Source organism: Bos indicus x Bos taurus, chromosome 17, assembly GCF_003369695.1.
Source record: "Bos indicus x Bos taurus breed Angus x Brahman F1 hybrid chromosome 17, Bos_hybrid_MaternalHap_v2.0, whole genome shotgun sequence".
Classification (NCBI taxonomy): Eukaryota; Metazoa; Chordata; class Mammalia; order Artiodactyla; family Bovidae; genus Bos; species Bos indicus x Bos taurus.
In genome coordinates, this window is record NC_040092.1 from 4,826,771 (window position 1) to 4,846,392 (window position 19,622).

The 19,622-nt window shown below is 37.0% G+C and overlaps 1 protein-coding gene across 1 annotated transcript in view; it reads left to right on the plus strand.

Annotated features, from left to right (window-relative positions):
• The window catches only part of TTC28 (tetratricopeptide repeat domain 28), a 588,080-nt gene that overhangs the window by 19,169 nt on the left and 549,289 nt on the right, over positions 1 to 19,622 (plus strand). Inside the window, 1 exon segment of the mRNA XM_027566429.1 lies at positions 84 to 362. Within this exon segment, the coding sequence (XP_027422230.1) occupies positions 84 to 362 (279 nt within the window).

The following is a 19,622-nucleotide window of genomic DNA, read 5'->3' on the forward strand; positions in this document are numbered from 1 at the left end:
AATGTTCATATTCTTTTGAAATTTCAACAAGGAACCTCTCTGGATTAACTGAACTTTATCTCACAAAGTTTCTTTGTTTGTAGATTCCTCTCTTTGGTGCTAAGACTATTGGCCGGAGAAGTCCTGATGGACCAGTGCTGAGCAAAGCTGAATTTGTTGAGAAAGTTCGTCAGAGTAATCAGGCCTGTCATGATGGAGATTTCCACACAGCTATTGTTCTCTACAATGAAGCCCTGGCTGTTGACCCTCAGAACTGTATCTTATACAGCAATAGATCTGCAGCCTATATGAAAATCCAGCAGTATGACAAGGCACTGGATGATGCAATCAAAGCTCGACTTCTCAATCCCAAGTGGCCAAAGGTAGAAATTTCCTTTACTTTCTCAGAACTTTTTGTGCTTTCTTATTTTAATGTAACATTTTATTGACTGAGTACAGTTATTAATATTTTAATAGTCTGTACTTCAGCAAGATGTGGAATTGGCTTCATTGAGCTGGTACACTATGAATGCCTTCCTTTTTTATACCTTGGAAGTATGTTTTCCGTGTCTAATTCTTTTCCTTTGTATTTGAGATATACTTTTTTTTTTACTCCAGCTTAGCTTCTTGATAGTATGCATTCTAGTTATTTAGGTTTTGGATATCTCTTTTTGCACTGATATTTCAGATGGAGTATTATTATTGTGTTTCTTCAATTTAAAATAATTTTATTCTCTATCAACAACTGCTTGTTTTCAGAATGGTAGTTGATCAGAGAAGCTTTTTTTCCCTAATAAATCAGTATAATTATCTGTATTCCCTTGAATAGTTTAAGGGTTGAGTTGTTATCTTTATTTGGTATACACTTTATTTTCATTGTGCCTGTTCACCTTCTAACACCCAGTTTTAGAAATGCTTTCTTAAGATGTGATCAAAGTGTTTGAGATTTTTTTAAAAATTGAACTACAAACCCATTTCATTCTATTTTTGGCTTTCTGTTGGACTAACAAATGTTAGTGGAAATTTCCCAGAAATTTAAAAATGATTCTTACTGTCTTATTAGTGATATGTCATAGTCATGTTGTTTTCTGCTTTAATTCTGGTATAGGTATTTTTAGCTTCAGTCAGTGGAATTTGTAGTAATGCTGCTACCTTGTAAGTTGTTTAGGATTCTGTAATTCCCTAAAGGATTTCTTTTACAACTATAATCACTGTAAATGAAACAAGATCTGTTTTTTAAAAAAATGTTACATGACACTGTTTGGGAGTTCTATTGCTGTTTTCAAAGGACAGACCTAGGTTCAAATTCCTTCACTTCTATTAATGACAATATGGCTTTAGATAAGTCTCTTAACATCTCTGGGGTTAAGATAAATGGAATGATAATACCTATCTTGTAAGGTTATTTAAGAGTTAGAGATAATTTGTTACTTGTACATACTTGGTGTTTTGTGTATAACAGCTGTGATTGTGCATTTTTATTGAATGTTCAAATTAGTAAGTTATTCTAGCAAACCTTGGTCTGTATCCTCTCTTTTTCTTTCTTTCTTTCTTTTTTAAAGCCTGTGATGATACAATAAGCCCAATAAATATAGAGCGCTTAAATTTCAGATCAAGTGTCTTCATTCCTTCTTTAGGTGGTCTACTTATTTTGTGTTCTTATTATTTATGAATAGCTTCAAACTTTTTTCTTTTCCCTTTTTCTATGTCATTTCCACTTTCTCATGTCCACTTCTTATGGTTTTTGCGCAGAAAATGGCTGGAAGGTGCACTTTTATGATTATAGATGAGAGATCAACTTTTAAGATAATTTCTCTCAATTTTAGTTTCTGATTTTTTTCCCTTATGATAAATAAGTTTATTGTATATTTACAATTTTCATTAATATTTAAACTCCATATTTGGCTTTAAGCAACAAGATTTAGAATCATGTAAAATATAAATTAGGGTTTGTTACTGAAGTCATGAAAGGGTCTTTCTATATAATATGATTCATAATAAAATTAACTTATGAAGACATTTCTACTGCATAAAAGTTTTCTTTGATAAAAACTTGCTTTTATACTTTTCTAGGAATATACTCATTATATTAAAGAAGATTTATTTCTATTCCCTTGTAAAGATATGTCTGGTAAATTTTTATCAATTCCTTTTCTTTTTGACTTTTTTGATGGGCTTTTTCATTATAATCCATTCTGAAATCTTTCTCCAACTGTCATTGTTGTCTAGTTTGATGTGGTAAAACATACCTTCCAATTTCTCTTTCTCTCTCTGTAAAAGTTAGTTTATGTTAAGATCCGAGGATTCCAGAGATTGGATGGAGAGTTTTTATCCTCATTTATTTTGTCTGAAAGAAATATGTTGGTGTGATATGGGCTTCAAAAGAAGTATGGACGAAAACACTATGAGATCCCCCCAGAAAACAAGCCCGATCCCATTATGATACCTTTATCTCCAGCTGCCTCTTAGCTGTGGTTTGTGTATATATTCATTCTTTCTGTGTCTTGTTTAAGAAATATTTGTCTTACTGAAAGTTGTAAAGTTTTTCTTTTCCTCTAGAATTTTTGTAGTTTTACCTTTAGGTCTGTGATTCAGTTCAAGTTAATTTTAGGGACTGAATGAGGTAAGGATCAAGGTTTATTTATTTATTTTCCATATAGATAACCATGTTCCAGGCACATTTGTTGAAAAGACTATGCTTTCACCGTTGAATTATCTTTAGCACCTTTTTCACAGACCATTTGACTGTAAAAGTGTGAGGATATTACTGTACTGTTTTGTTCTATTAATTTATTATTTATCCTTATCAAAATCATACTGTTTTGATTACTATAGTTTTGTGAGTCTTGACATCAGATACTGTGAATCTTCTAACTTTATTCTTTTTCTAGGTTTTTGCTATTCTCTGTCTTTGCATTTTTATACAAGTGTAGAATCAACATCAATTTCTTAAAAAAATCTAGGAAACTAATGGGATTGCATTGAATCTTAGAGTAATTTGGAGAGAATTGCTGTCTTAACATTCCAGTCCATGAATATGGTATATATCTCTCTGTTTATTTAGTTTTTATTTTACTTCCCTTTGCAACTTTCTGTCACTTTCAGTGTTCGGGTCTTTCACATCTTTTATTAAATTTATTTCTAAGTATTTTGTTTTTTGATGCTATTACAAATGTATTTAAAATTTTTCATTTAGCAATTTTTAATTGCTATTGTATAGGAAAAAGTGTGTTGTGTGACCCTGTTGAATTTTCTTTTAAGTTCTAGTAGGGCTTTTTGGTGGAGAAGGCAATGGCACCCCACTCCAGTACTCTTGCCTGGAAAATCCCAGGGATGTAGGAGCCTGGTGGGCTGCAGTCTATGGGGTCGCACAGAGTCGGACACGACTGGGTGACTTAGCAGCAGCAGCAGCAGCAGGGCTTTTTGGATTTTCTCTGTGCATGATCTTATTGTCTGCAGGTAATGACAGTTTTACTTCTTCCTTTTTTTTTGGCCTTTGCCTTTTATTTCTTTTTCTTGCTCCATTATACCCGTTAGGATATCCAGTACAATTATGAATAGAAAAGATGGGAGCAAATTTCCTCTACTCATTCCTGATCTTAGTGCAAAAGATCACTTGAGCCCTGTATTGTTGATGATGATGCCCTTAATCAGGTGGAGGATATTCCATTCAATTCTATTATGATTGAGTGTTGAATTTTGTCACATGTTTTCTTCATCTGTTGAAATGATATTTTTTCTCACTTACTTTGGAATGTTAAGTCAGCCAGCCTTGCAGTCATGGGATAAATACCACTTTGTTGTCATATATACCATTTTTATATATTGTTAGGTACAACTTGCTATAATTTTGTCAAGGATTTTTGCATCTGTGTTTGTGAGGAATATTGATTTGTGTTTTCTTTTCTCGTGATGTCTTTGCTGGTTTTGGTATCAGAATGATATTGGCCTCATATGATGAGTTTTGAAGTGTTCCCTCTTCCTGTGTTTTCTAGAAAAAGGCATGTTTTGTCTTTAAGTATTTGGTAGAATTCACCAGTCTATTCTAGAGTCTGGTAGAAATGACCGTCTTTACCGTGACTTTTCTTTGTGGGAAGGTTTTAATTATGGATTAAATTTCTTTGATATGAGGCTATTTAAATTTTCTAATTCTTCTTGGATTAGTTTTGGTATTTTGTTTCTTTCAGTTAATTTTTACATTTAATCCAGGTTGCAAATTTATCAGCATGGAATTGTTAATAAAATTCTTTTATTATTGTTTTCATTTCTGTAGGATCTATAATGGTGTCTTTTCTTTCATTCCTACTATTGTTAATTTGTATCTTCTCTTTTGTTTCATTAGTCTGCCTAGATACTTATCAATTTTGTTCATCTTTCTGTTCAATCAGTTATTAGGTTTATTGATTTTCAGTATTGTACATTTTCTCTTTCATCAATTTCTGCTCTTTATTATTTCCTTCTTTCTAAGTATTTTTCATTTAATTTGCTGTCTTTTTCATTTCCTAAAATGGGAGGTTAGGCCATTGATTTTATTTAAAAATTTCTTCTGTATTTCTTTTTGGCTGTGCTGGGTGTGTGTTGCTTTGCCTGGGCTCGGGCTTTTCTCTAGTCGGGGCGAGTGGGGGCTGCTCTCTAGTTGTGGTGCGCGGGCTTCATTGTGGTGGTTTCTCTTGTGGAGCACAGGCTCTAGGCACGTGGGCTTCAGTAGTTGTAGCACACAGGCTCAGTAGTTGAGGTGTGTGAGCTTTAAGGTGTGCAGACTTTTGTAGTTGTGGCAGGAGGGCTCTAGAGCATGGGCTCAGTAGTTGTGGTACACGGGCTTAGTTGCTCAGTAATATGTGGAGTCTTCCCAGACCAGGGATGGAACCTGTGTCCCCTGCACTGAAGGTGCAGTGTCCCACTGCACTCCAGGGAAGACCTAGGCTATTGATCATAAATCTTTCTTCTTTTTTAATATAATCATTTAAACCTAAATTGTTCTCTCCAATCACTGCTTTTGCTGTATCCCACAAATTTTGACATGTTTTCATTATAATGCTAGTGTTAAGAATGTTTTCTAATCCTCCTTATGGTTACTTCTTTGATCCATGAGTTATTTAATGAAGTTTGTACTTAAGTTCCTAATATTTGGGTTTTTTTAAGTTATCTTATTATTGATATCTAATCTATTCCCATTGTTATTAAAGGACATACTTGGAATGATATTATTGCTTTTTAGTTTACTGAGGCTTGTTTCATGGCCAGCATATGATTTATCTTGGTGAACCTACTGTGAGCAATTGAAAAGAATGAGTATTTTGCAGTAGTGAGGTATAGCTCTATGGGTATCAACTAGGTCAAGGTAGTTGATGTGAAGTGAGGTGAAGTCGCTCAGTCATGTCCGACTCTTTGTGACCCCATGGACTGTAGGCTACCAGGCTCCTCCCTCCATGGGATTCTCCAGGCGAGAATACTGGAGTGGGTTGCCTTTGATAGTGTTGTTCATATCTTCTTTCTCTTTGCTGACTTATTTAGGTCTAGTTATTCCATCAATTGTTGGAATAAAGTTAAAATCTCCAATTAAGATTTTGGAATTGGAGATTTTCCTCTTTAGTATTGTCAAATTTTGCTTCATGTGTTTTGAAGCTCTGTTATTAATATAAATACTTTTATTAATATTATGTCTTCTTGAGGAATTGATCCTTTTATTATTATGCAAGGTTTTTCTTTATTTCTGGTATACTAATTTTGGTCCTAAAATCTATTTTGTTTGATATTAATATAGCCACTCTATAAAAATCTATTTTGTTTGATATTAATAGAGCTGTCTTCTGCTTACTTTTTGCTTTATGTATATTTTTCTCTTTATAAATTGTCAATCTTTCTGGGCTTTTACACTCAAACTTCATCTCTTTTGAATAGCATATAATTGTGTCTTGCTTTTTAAGTCAGTTTTGGTAGTCTTTGTCTCTTAAGTTGATCTTTGTCCAATAGCATTTAATGTGATCATCAATGCTATTGATTTTGCCTTTACCTACCATTTTATTTCTGTCTTCTGTTTTTGTCTTTGTTACTCTTTTCCTGCTATTTATTGGTTTATTTGAAATCTTTTTGAGTTGATTTTTTTTTTCTTGTAAGTTTGCCATTGTTTTCAGTGGTTGTTGATGATGTTGTTTGGCTAGTAATTTTCTTGTTTAGAATAAAACTGCTGCTACTGCTAAGTTGCTTCAGTTGTGTCCGATTCTGTGAGACCCCATAGATGGCAGCCCACCAGGCTCCCCCATCCCTGGGATTCTCCAGGCAAGAACACTGGAGTGGGTTGCCATTTCCTTCTCCAATGCATGGAAGTGAAAAGTGAAAGTGAAGTCGCTCAGTCGTGTCCGACTCTTAGCGACCCCATGGACTGCAGCCCACCAGGCTCCTCCGTCCAACTACATACTTGATTTCTTGAACTGAAGCTTCAGCTTCAATACAGATATTGTCTTTAGTTGAATTGCTTTGAATTTGCTTCATACATGTTAACCCATGGGTTATTCAGAGATGTTGGAAGGCAGAATTTGTGTATCCCTTTTCTGCCTCTTTTCCTTCTGAGATCCCCTTCTTCCTTGGCTAAAGACTATGACTTTTTTGTGCTTCAGTGGTTTAATTCCACAGGCCAGAGAGACAGCACTCTTGTCCTGCTCACCTGCAATCAGCACTTCATCTCTGCACCCTGAAAATGGAAACTCATTTCACAACTTTCTTCCTCCAGGATCCACCTGCTTCTCATTACTCTCCAGTGCTTTCAGTGGTCACATTTCCCCATTTATTTCTTGCTATTCTGCTGACAGACCTGCTCTTGTTGATCCACTCATTTCCCTTTTCTTTTTGTTTATGCCAAGCTTTATGCCTGGGGTTTTTGTCCCTGCTGCCATGGGAACTCAAAGAGTGGGACTAGACTGAAGCAACCTACTATTTTTGGGGTACATAAGTGAAAGTTGCTCAGTCGTGTCTGACTTTTTGTGACCCCATGGACTGTATGGAATTCTCCAGGCCAGAATACTGGAGTGAGTAGCTGGTTCCTTCTCCAGGGGATCTTCCCAATCCAGGGATCGAACCCAGGTCTCCCACACTGCAGACAGATTCTTTACCAGCTGAGCCACCAAGGAAGCCAATTGGGCTACATAGAATAGGTCCAACTCAACTCTTATTTTAAAAAATTCAGTTCAGTTCAGTTGCTCAGTTGTGTCTGACTCTTTGCAACCTTCCCTGTCTGTCACCAACTTGCAGAGTTTACTCAAACTCATGTCCATTGAGTCGGTGTTGCCATCCAGCCATCTCATCCTCTGTCATCCTCTTCTGCCTTCAGTCTTTCCCAGCATCAGGGTCTTTTCAAATGAGTCAGCTCTTCACATCAGGTGGCCAAAGTATTGGAGTTTCAGCTGCAGCATCAGTCCTTCCAATGAATATTTAGGACTGATTTTCTTTAGGATGGACTAGTTGGATCTCCTTGCAGTCCAAGGGACTCTCAAGAGTCTTCTCCAACACCACAGTTCAAAAGCATCAATTCTTCGGCGCTCAGCTTTCTTCACAGTCCAACTCTCACATCCATACGTGACTACTGGAAAAACCATAGCTTTGACTAGATGGACCTTTGTTGGCAAAGTAATGCTTTTTAATATGCTGTCTAGGTTGGTCACAACTTTTCTTCCAAGGAGTATGCATCTTTTAATTTCATGGCTGCAGTCACCATCTGTAGTGATTTTGAAGCCCCCCAAAATTAAGTCTGTCACTGTTTCCACTGTTTCCCCATCTATTTGCTATGAAGTGATGGGACCAGATGCCATGATCTTCATTTTCTGAATGTTGAGTTTTAAGCCAACTTTTTCACTCTCCTCAAGAGGCTTTTTAGTTCTTCTTCACTTTCTACCGTAAGGGTTGTGTCATCTGCATATCTGAGGTTATTGATGTTTCTCCTGGCAATCTTGATTCCAGCTTGCGCTTCCTCCAGCCCAGCGTTTCTCATGATGTACTCTGCATATAAGTTAAATAAGCAGGGTGACAATATATAGCCTTGATAGACTCATTTTCCTATTTGGAACCAGTCTGTTGTTCCATGTTCACTTCTAACTGTTGCTTCCTGACCTGCATACAGGTTTCTCAAGAGGCAGGTCAGGTGGTCTGGTATTCCCATCTCTTTCAAAATTTTCCACAGTTTATTGTGATCCACACAGTCAAAGGCTTTGGCATAGTCAATGAAGCAGAAATAGATGTTTTTCTGGAACTCTCTTGCTTTTTCGATGATCCAGTGGATGTTGGCAGTTTGATCTCTGGTTCCTCTGCCTTTTCTAAAACCAGCTTGAACATCTGGAATTTTATGGTTCACGTATTGCTGAAGCCTGGCTTGGAGAATTTTGAGCCCAGTGGCACCCCGCTCCAGTACTCTTGCCTGGAAAATCTCATGGATGGAAGAGCCTGGTAGGCTGCAGTCCATGGGGTTGCTAGGAGTTGGACACGACTGAGCGACTTCACTTTCACTTTTCACTTTCATGCACTGGAGAAGGAAATGGCAACCCACTCCAGTGTTCTTGCCTGGAGAATCCCAGGGATGGGGGAGCCTGGTGGGCTGCCGTCTATGGGGTCACACAGAGTTGGACACGACTGAAGTGACTTAGCTTAGCTTAGCTTAGCTTAGCTTAGCTTAGCTTACTAGCGTGTGAGATGAGTGCAATTGTGCGGTAGTTTGAGCATTCTTCAGCATTGCCTTTCTTTGGGATTGGAATGAAAACTGACCTTTCCCAGTCCTGTGGCCACTGCTGAGTTTTCCAAATTTCCTAGCATATTGAGTGCAGCACTCTCAATAGCATCATCTTTTAGGATTTGAAATAGCTCAACTGGAATTCCATCGCCTCCACTAGCTTTGTTTGTAGTGATGCTTCCTAAGGCTCACTTGACTTCACATTCCAGGATGTCTGGCTCTAGGTTGGTGATCACACCATCGTGATTATCTGTGTTGTGAAGCTCTTTTTTGTATAGTTCTCCTGTGTATTCTTGCCACCTCTTCTTAATATTTTCTGCTTCCGTTAGGTCCATAACATTTCTGTCCTTTATTGTGCCTATCTTGGCATGAAATGTTCCCTTGGTATCTTTAATTTTCTTGAAGAGATCTCTAGTCTTTCCCATTCTGTTGTTTTCCTCTATTTCTTTGCATTGATTGCTGAGAAAGGCTTTTTTTAATCTCTCCTTGCTATTCTTTGGAACTCTGGATTCAAATGGGTATATCTTTTCTTTTCTCCTTTGCCTTTCGTTTTTCTTCTATTCACAGCTATTTGTAAGCCCTCCTCAGACAAACATTTTGCCTTTTTGCATTTCTTTTTCTTGGGGATGGTCTTGATCCCTGCCTCCTGTATAATGTCACGAGCCTCTGTCCACAGTTCTTCAGGCACCCTATCAGATCTAATCCCTTGAATCTCACTTCCACTGTATAATCGTAAGGGATTTGATTTATGTCATACCTAAATGGTCTAGTGGTTTTCCCTTTTTTTTCAATTTAAGTCTGAATTTGGCAATAAGGAGTTCATGATCTGAGCCACAGTCAGCTCCCAGTCTTGATTTTGCTGACTGGATAGAACTCCCATTTTTGGCTGCAAAGAATGTAATCAGTCTGATTTTGGTATTGACGATCTGGTGATGTCCATGTGTAGAGTCTTCTCTTATGTTGTTGGAAGAGAGTGTTTGCTATGACTAGTATGTTCTCTTGGCAAAACTCTTATTAGCCTTTGCCCTGCTTGATTTTGTACTCCAAGGCAAAATTTGCCTGTTACTCCAGGTATTTCTTGACTTCTTATTTTTGCATTCCAGTTCCCTATAATGAAAATGACATCTTTTTTGGGTGTTAATTCTAAAAGGTCTTGTAGGTCTTCATAGAACCGTTCAACATCAGCTTCTTCAGCATTACTGGTCAAGGCATAGACTTGGATTACTCTGATATTGAATGGTTTGCCTTGGAAACAGAGATCATTCCGTCATTTTTTGAGATCGCATCCAAGTACTGTATTTCGGACTCTTTTGTCAACTATGATGGCTACTCCATTTCTTCTAAGGGATTCCTGCCCACAGTAGTAGATATAATGGTCATCTTCGTTAAATTCACCCCTTGCAGTGCATTTTAGTTCACTCATTCCTAAAATATAGGTGTTCACTCTTGCTATTTCCTGTTAGACCACTTCCAATTTGCCTTGATTCATAGACCTAACATTCCAGGTTCCTATGCAATATTGCTGTTTACAGCATCAGACTTTACTTCCATCACCAGTCACATCCACAACTGGGTGTTGTTTTTGCTTTGGCTCCGTCTCTTCATTTTTTCTGGAGTTATTTCTCCACTAATCTCCAGTAGTATATTGGGCACCCACCAACCGGGGGAGTTTGTTAATTTACAATGCTGTGTTTCAAGTGTGTATGTATATATTCATGTATTCTTTTTCATTCTTTTTCCATTTTTCCATTATAGGTTTTTACAAGATATTGAGTATAGTTCCCTGTATACAGTAAATCCTTTTTGTGTATAGTAGTGTGTATACGTTAATCCGAAACGCCTAATTTATCCCCCACTTCCCCCTGCTATCCCTTTTAGTAACCATAAGTTTGTTTTTTATGTCTATGAGTTGATTTCTATTTTATAAATAAGTTCATTTGTGTCTTTTTTTTTTTTAGATTCCACATATAAGTGATATCATATGATACTTGTATTTTCTCTGTCTGACTTAATTTACTTAGTATCATAATCTCTAGGCCCAGCCATGTTGCTGCAGATGACATGACCTCATTCTTTTTTATGGTTGTCAACTCTTACTTTTTCCTGGAAACCGCAATGAGCTTATGTGAATGTATCATTCACTGAGTCCTGCTAACATCACTTAATTGTTTTTATTGTTATATAGACTTGTCACTTGAATGTATCTGTCTTAAATTAGCTTGAAAATTCCTTGAAAGTTTGTTGTTTATCTTGTAGCCCTAACATTGCTGTGCACTTTAAAAAAACATATTAAAAATTTTTTTTTATTTATTCATTTATTGGCTACACAGGTTCTTGTTGCTATGTGAGGCCTTTTTCTATTTGCAGGAAGTCGGGCTAGTCTTTGTTGTGATGCATGGGCTCCTCATTGTGGTGGCTTCTCTTGTTGAGGAGCACAGGCTCTAGATCATGGGCTCAGTAGTTGTGATGCACAGGCTTAGTTGCCCAGAGGCATGTGGAATCTTCCTGTACCAGGGATTGAACCTGTGTCCCCTGCATTGGCAGGCAGATTCCTAACCACCAGACCACTAGGGAAGTGCAACTATGCACTTTTTTTTAAGCCTCAATGTTTAAATCAATGAGAAAATTAGGAGGCACAATTGTGTGTGTGTGTGTTTGAAGACTTCCAAGGATGCAGTTGTCACAGACCATAAACTTGATGTTTAGAAATTCTTTTAATCATTAGCTGAAGACCTCAGTAGTTTTAGTCTACTTTTTAATCTGTTCTAGAAGCAATCTTTCTTTCAAATCTACCACATTAAAACCTTTTGTATGTTTAGTGAGATAGCTTCGTATAATGGAAACAGCACATACAGGCACTCATTGCTTTGCGTGGTAGCACAGTACCTTAGAGATGACTGTGAAGGCTGAAAAATCTTTCAGTGTGATCATTGCAGCAGTTTTGATTGTTCTGTGACCTTTGCAAGTTTTTATCAAAATTTTAAAAACTCTTATTGTAGATTATAAATATATAAGGAAAGGAAAAGACTAAATATTAAAATATTTAAAAACTAGTATTCAGTGCCTGTGATTTAAAACATTAAGGATTTGTTTTATTTTTCTATTAAAAACTTACCCAGAGTTATTTGAACAGTGCTTACTGCCTTCTCATTATGTAATTTATGATACAGCATGAGCAAATGTCAATGACAATATGCCTTGGCAAACTGTCATACTCCTTTGTAATTTTGCATCAGCTTCTACTGTTTCAATCTTTGTGCTTTCAGTTTTGTGAAATATCTTTGAAAATTCCTGTAATTCCAATATTTGCCAGCATCACTTTCTCTGGAACATATTCAGCTTTTTTGTCACAATTAGTTTCTTCATTTATGTCCGTAAGTTCATTGTCCTAAGTTCTTCTGACTGAATCCCTGAAATGGTAGACATGTCAGCATCCCCACAGTCAGCTGTTCTTCTATATCTTTCTTTATATTTGATTTCAGTTTTACCTGCAGTGTTGTTGTTTTTTCTTTCTTTGATGCACTCATATTTGTTGGTCAGTTCTCTTTTGAGACTGTCCATATGGTTTTATCACTGGAAGATAAGGAGGCAGCATAACTGCTGCTTTGCTGTTTGTATATGAGCTGAATAACAGATTTGCAGTGACCAATACAGACTTTTTATTTATTTATTTATTTATATAATTTGGCTATGCTGGATCTTTAATTGCGGCATCCAGAATCTTAGTTGTAGCATGTGGGATCTAGTTCCCTGACCAGGGATTGAACCTGGACCCCCTGCATTGGGAGCCTGGAGTCTTAGCTACTGGACCACCAGGAAAGTCTCTCTGATAGACTTTGAAACAAATCATGTTTGGTCAGTAATGATGCATGTCTTTTTATTATGTAGCAATTGTGTACTGAAGAGCTAGCAGTGGAGTTTGTACTTTTATGCATTTACTCACAGTTAATATACCATGGTGATGCCAGTGATGCCATCACTGACTCAGTGGATGTGAGTTTGAGCCAGTTCTGGGAGTTGGTGATCTACAGGGAAGCCTGGTGTGCTGCAGTCCATGGGGTCGCAAAGTCGAACACGACTGAGTGACTGAACTGAATATACCACGGTATGTGAAACTCGAACTGCATTATTAGGGAACTGGTGTTATTTAACTGTGGTAACTGAAATTCATATATATTGAAGCATGTGAAATAGCGGCTGCTGGTTCTTTGGTAAGACCTGAGTTTTTTCTCCTTATATGTTGCTTTTCCTCCATAAGCCCTAGTTTTCCTATTATAAACTGGGTTAACATCACAAACCTTGAAGGGTTGTATTGAAGAGTAAATAAAATAATGTTAGGCATTTAGCACAGAGTTTCTCATATATAGGTAATTTAATACATGATAGTTATAAATGATGATGGTGCTAACTACCATCATCATGCTATAATTGTTCCATATTTGTACACATAAAGTTTTTAGTCAAACTACCCAATTCTTTTTTGAGCATTTTTCTTCCCCTTATAAAAACTTCTGAGTCCTCCCAGTTTCTGCTGATCATTTTTTTAAAAGTATGATGCCACATGGATGAGATGTTCCATTAAGATACATGTGTTACAGAGGGAAGAGGGAGACTTTTTTTCACCACATATATAAGACGTATGCTCTCTTTTGAATAACTTATCAGATCCTGTTGTTCTTTTATATGTGTGCTATATTTTATTTTGACTCAACAAATATCTATTAGGCATTTGCTATATAGGTAAGCATTGTTTTTCTACTGTCTTCTCTGATAAGAGTGTTTAGTTGATTTATCTTAAAAAATTTGCATATGGACATTTTTCATTATTTTGATAGTCTACTATTTCTCCATGATTAAAAAAAAGAGAATAGGGATTTCTCTGGCAATCCAATGATTAAGACATCACGCTTCACTACAGGGTGCATGGGTTTGATCCTTGGTCAGGAAATTGAGATCCCACGTGGCATGGCCAAAATACCAAAAAGAGAATGTATTGATGATCTAGACTTGTATTTGCTAGCTTTTGCTTTGTAACAAATCACTGTAAAACTTAGTGGGTTAAAATAAGAACCATTTATTTAACTGAAGATTCTGTAAGTCAGCTGGGTGGCTCTTTTGGTCTGGGCCAACCCAACTCATTTCCACTGGACTTGCTCATGTGTTCAAGGTCAACTAGGGATTTGACTGGTGGTTGAATAATCTGAAACTGTCTCATTCACATTTCTTACAGCTAGAATGCTGTTAGCTGGGAAACAGTAGTAACTGGGCCATGTGTCTCTTATCATCCAGCAGATTTTCATGGACTTCTTCACATGGTAGTTGTAGGATTCCAAGAACTGCAAGAAAGTGGAAGCACTGGAACACAAGCAGTTTTGAGTCTCTTTTCACCTTTGCTGTTTTCCCATTGGTCAGAGCAACTCACATGACCAAGCCCAGACCCACTGTAAGAGGGGATTACCTAAAGGCATATTTAGAAAGGGAAGAATTTTTGGCCATCTTTGTGATTTACCTCTGTATTCTTTGCCAGGTCTGTACAATATGGTACATATTTATGTACCCTCATTCCTAAAACGTCATATCCCTTGTAAAAATACTTATTTTTAATTGAAGGATAATTGCTTTACAATGTTGTGTTTGTTTCTGCCATACAACAATGTGAATCAGCCATAAGTATATATAAAACCCCTCCCTCCCACCCCCCACCCCTCTATCCCATCCTTCTAGGTCATCACTGGGCAGCGGGCTGAGCTGCCTGTGTTACACAGCAGTTTCCCACTAGCTATCTATTTTACACATGGTAATGTGTGTGTTTGAATGTCAATTTATCCTACCCCCTCCCCTCGCTGTGTCAACAAGTCTGTTTTCTCCATCTGCATCTCTATTCCTGCCCTGGAAATAGATTCACTAGTACCATTTTTCTAGATTCTATATATATGCATTAATACAAGAAATTTTTTTCTTTCTGACTTACCATATCCGTTCTTAGTTGTATCTACTTTAGTTTGATTTCTTGCCCTTTATCTTTTTGTTTTGAAATTTTCTTGAATCACATCTTTTCAGACAAGTCAGTTGTGAAGTAGTTACTATCATTTTAGTGTGAATTGTGAGTTATAGAAATGGTTATATTCTTGAGGGGTTTGGTAGTTTTCCCATGGTATAACACTATATAAGGAAAAATTTCACAGTAAGAAACATAAATACCTCCTCTTTCTGTAAAGCTTTTTTCATATTTTCATGTATTGATTATACCTGATGCCAAAATCCTATCATCAGGTATAATACTTGATGACAGAGTATTATACCTTATTTTTTAGGTGCTACAACTGATGACAGACTTATAGGTAATAAAAAATGTTGAAAAATATTGTGGCCTTATGTTTTCTTTTGGTTTACCTAAATTATAATAGTAGCAAAACATAATAGCTCTTCAGTTCAGTTCAGTTCAGTCGCTCAGTCGTATCTGACTCTTTGCGACCCTATGAATCACAGCACGCCAGGCCTTTCTGTCCATCACCAACTCCCGGAGTTCACTCAAACTCATGTCCATCAAGTCAGTGATGCCATCCAGCCATCTCATCCTCTGTTGTCCCCTTCTCCTCCTGCCCCCAATCCCTCCCAGCATCAGTATCTTTTCCAATGAGTCAACTCTTTGCATGAGGTGGCCAAAGTACTGGAGTTTCAGCTTTAGCATCAGTCCTTCCAAAGAACACCCAGGACTGATCTCCTTTAGAATGGACTGGTTGGGTCTTATTGGATGCTTATTTGCCAAAGGGTGGTCTGAATACTTTTGTGATATCAGTTTTACCCTCAAAATAATCTTATGAAATAGATATTATTATCCCAACTTTGCAAAAGTGAATGTTTATATTCAGTGAGTGGTTAAATATTTTGTCCAAGACATCCAGCTAGTAACTGAAAGAGTTAGACTTTAACCTAAGTCTGTCTGACCCTAAAGAATTTTTCCTTAATCAGTATACTGTAATACTTGCCTGGATAAAAGAGTTGATTAATTAAGGAATCTTAAGAGTTCAGAATTCTGTCTCAAGTTTTAACACTGATAGGTCCATATAATGTTGAGCTGACTATTCAGTTTCAGTTTCCTATAGTATAAATCAGTCTGAGATTGCATTTTATTTGCCTTTTGCTTGTCATTACAAGTAAAAAAAAAAAGGATGTTTTAAATGACTTGGAGCTTAATAACAGAAATGCACAAAATGTTTTTAGGTATATTTTTATAGAATAATAGTATGCATTTATTATACACATTTGTGCTTTTTATAATTTCAGCAAGACACACATTTATTGAACATTTCTGTGTGCTAGGCACTGGTCTAAAGCTTGGTGATTCAAAAAGAACAAGGCTGTCACAACTAACATTCTAATGGGGCGATGCAGAAAATAAAGTGATAAATACATATAGCAATGTTTGAAAGTGATAAATGCTTGGAAGACAACTTAAAACAGACTACACTAAAAGGGCTTCCCTGATAGCTCAGCTGATAAAGAATCCACCTACAATGCAGGGGACTTGGGTTCGATTCCTGGGTTGGGAAGATCCCCTGGAGAAGGGAAAGGCTACCCACTCCAGAATTCTGGCCTGGAGAATTCCATGGACTGTATAGTCCATGGGGTCAGAAGGAGTCAGACATGACTGAACAACTTTAACTTCACACTAAAAGGCAAGAGTACTGAGAAAGTGAATGACAGAATTATAGGAGAGTTTTGGGCAGGAGATGAGATTCAATGAGACCTGGAAGAACCAAATTTGAAGATTTGGGCTAAGTGCATTCTAGGCAGCATAAACAGCTAGTTTGAATTTGGTTAATGGGAGAAAATAGCTGAAACGTCAGTGGAGCACAGTGAATGAATGAATGAGGTGGAGACTGTAGGAGATGAGGTTGTTGGGGTGGCTAGGAGCCAGGTAATGTACAGCCTTGGCTTTTTAAACCATTGTAGGGCTTTAAGGTTTATTCAAAGATTGATAGGATGTGATTGAGAGATTTTAACTAGAGTGATAACAATTTATGGTCAGTCTAGTTAAAGGTTATGAGTATGTTTAATTTCTACATATCTGTGACTTTCCAAAATTTCTCCTGTTACTGATTTCAAATTTCATTCCATTGTGATACTTGGTATCATATCAATCATTTAAAATTTATTGAGGCTTGCTTTATAGCTTAGCATATCATCTTTCTCAAGAATGTTCCTCCTGCACTTGAGAACAATCTATATTCTGCTGTTGTTGAGAAGGGTGTTTTTTAGATATTCATTAGGCCTAATTAGTTTATAGTATTGTTCAAGTCTTCTGTGGTCCTGTTCATTATTGGCAGTTTTGATGTCCCTAACTATCACTGTTGAATTTTCTTTTTCTCCCTTCACTTCTATTAGTTTGTTTCATGTATTTTGGGGGCTCTGTTGTTTCGTGTTAATATTTTTATGATTTTATGTCTTTCTGAAAGATTGATCATTTTGTCATAAAATATCTTTGGTCTGTAGTAACAATTTTTGCTGTCAAATCTATTTTGTCTGATATTAATATAGCACCATTTCTATTTTGGTTGCTGCTTACATGATGTATCTCTTTCCCCATACTTTTCCTTTCAACTTGTTACTTTGAAACTAACATGAGTGTCTTGTAGATAGTCTATGACTATATCATGGTTTTGTTTTTTAGTAACCATCTATTCTGCCAATCCCTCTCCTTTGATTGTAGTGTCTAATTCATTTATATTTAATGTAACTGCTGAAAAGGTAGGGTTTATACCTGTTTTTTATATGTTTTCTGTATGACTTTTTAAATGTCTTATTTTTTTGTGTGTCTTTTTTTCTGTTCTCTTTCTGCATGACTTCCTTTTTTATGTTAAATATTTTCTTAGGTACCATTTATATTTCCTTGTTTTTTTTTCTATATATATTTTTATATTTTATATTTATATATTTTTACTATATATATTTTCAGTTATATATATATATATTACATATATATAATATACTATATATATTTTCCCGGTGGTTGCCCTAGGAGTTATAATTAACATCTTTATTTAAAACAATATAGTTTGAATTTATATAAATTTTAATTTCAAAAGTATATGAAACTTTGCTATGATATAGCTTCATTCCTTTCTCCTTCCTTTATGCTATTTGTTGTCCTACAAATGACATCTTTATATATTATAATATATATAAAGCATAATCAGCAAAATCTTATAATTGTTACTTTATGCCATTGTCTTTTAAATGAAACAATTTCTACTTCTTAAGTGGTATTCTGTTTTTGGTGAGACATTGTGCTCAGGCTTTCCTTTAATTTTTTTTTTCTTTAATTCCTTTGACATGGTTTTCTTTAGTACTTTGAATATGTTTATCAGTTGAGTTCAGTCGCTCAGTAGTGTCCGACTTTTTGCGACCCCATGAATCGCAGCATGCCAGGCCTCCCTGTCGATTACCAACTCCTGGAGTTCACTCAAGACTCACATCCATCGGGTCAGTAATGCCATCCAGCCATCTCATCCTCTGTCGTCCCCTTCTCCTCCTGCCCCCAATCCCTCCCAGCATCAGAGTCTTTTCCAGTGAGTCAACTCTTCGCATCAGGTGGCCAAAGTACTGGAGTTTCAGCTTCAGCATCATTCCTTCCAAAGAAATCGCAGGACTGATATCCTTCAGAATGGACTGGTTGGATCTCCTTGCAGTCCAAGGGACCCTCAAGAGTCTTCTCCAACACCACAGTTCAAAACCATCAATTCTTCGGCGCTCAGCTTTCTTCACAGTCCAACTCTCACATCCATACATGACTACTGGAAAAACCATAGCTTTGACTAGACGGACCTTTGTTGACAAAGTAATGTCTCTGCTTTTGAATATGTTATCTAGGTTGGTCATAACTTTCCTTCCAAGGAGTAAGCGTCTTTTAATTTCATGGCTGCAGTCACCATCTGCAGTGATTTTGGAGCCCAGAAAAATAAAGTCTGACACTGTTTCCACTGTTTCCCCATCTATTTGCCATGAAGTGATGGGACCATGATCTTAGTTTTCTGAATGTTGAGCTTTAAGCCAACTTTTTCACTCTCCTCTTTCACTTTCATCAAGAGGCTCTTTAGTTCTTCTTCACTTTCTGCCATAAGGGTGGTGTCATCTGCATATCTGAGGGTATTGGTATTTCTTCTGGAAATCTTGATTCTAGCTTGTGCTTCTTCCAGCCCAGCGTTTCTCATGATGTACTCTGCATATAAGTTAAATAAACAGAGTGACAATATACAACCTTAACATACTCCTTTTCCTATTTGGAACCAGTCTGTTGTTCCATGTCCAGTTCAAACTGTTGCTTCCTGACCTGCATATAGGTTTCTCAAGAGGCAGGTCAGGTGGTCTGGTATTCCCATCTCTTTCAGAATTTTCCACAGTTTATTGTGATCCACACAGTCAAAGGCTTTGGCATAGTCAATAAAGCAGAAATAGATGTTTTTCTGGAACTCTCTTGCTTTTTCCGTGATCCAGCGGATGTTGGCAATTTGGTCTCTGCTTCCTCTGCCTTTTCTAAAACCAGCTTGAACATCTGGAAGTTCATGGTTCATGTACTGCTGAAGCCTGGCTTGGAGAATTTTGAGCATTACTTTACTAGCGTGTGAGATGTTTATCAGATCAGATCAGTCGCTCAGTCGTGTCCAACTCTTTGAGACCCCATGAATCGCAGCACGCCAGGCCTCCCTGTCCATCACCAACTCCTGGAGTTCACTCAGACTCCGGTCCATTGAGTCAGTGATGCCATCCAGTCATCTCATTCTCTGTCGCCCCCTTCTCCTCCTGCCCCTAATCCCTCCCAGCATCAGAGTCTTTTCCAATGAGTCAACTCTTTGCATGAGGTGGCCAAAGTACTGGAGTTTCAGCTTTAGCATCAGTCCTTCCAAAGAAATCCCAGGGCTGATCT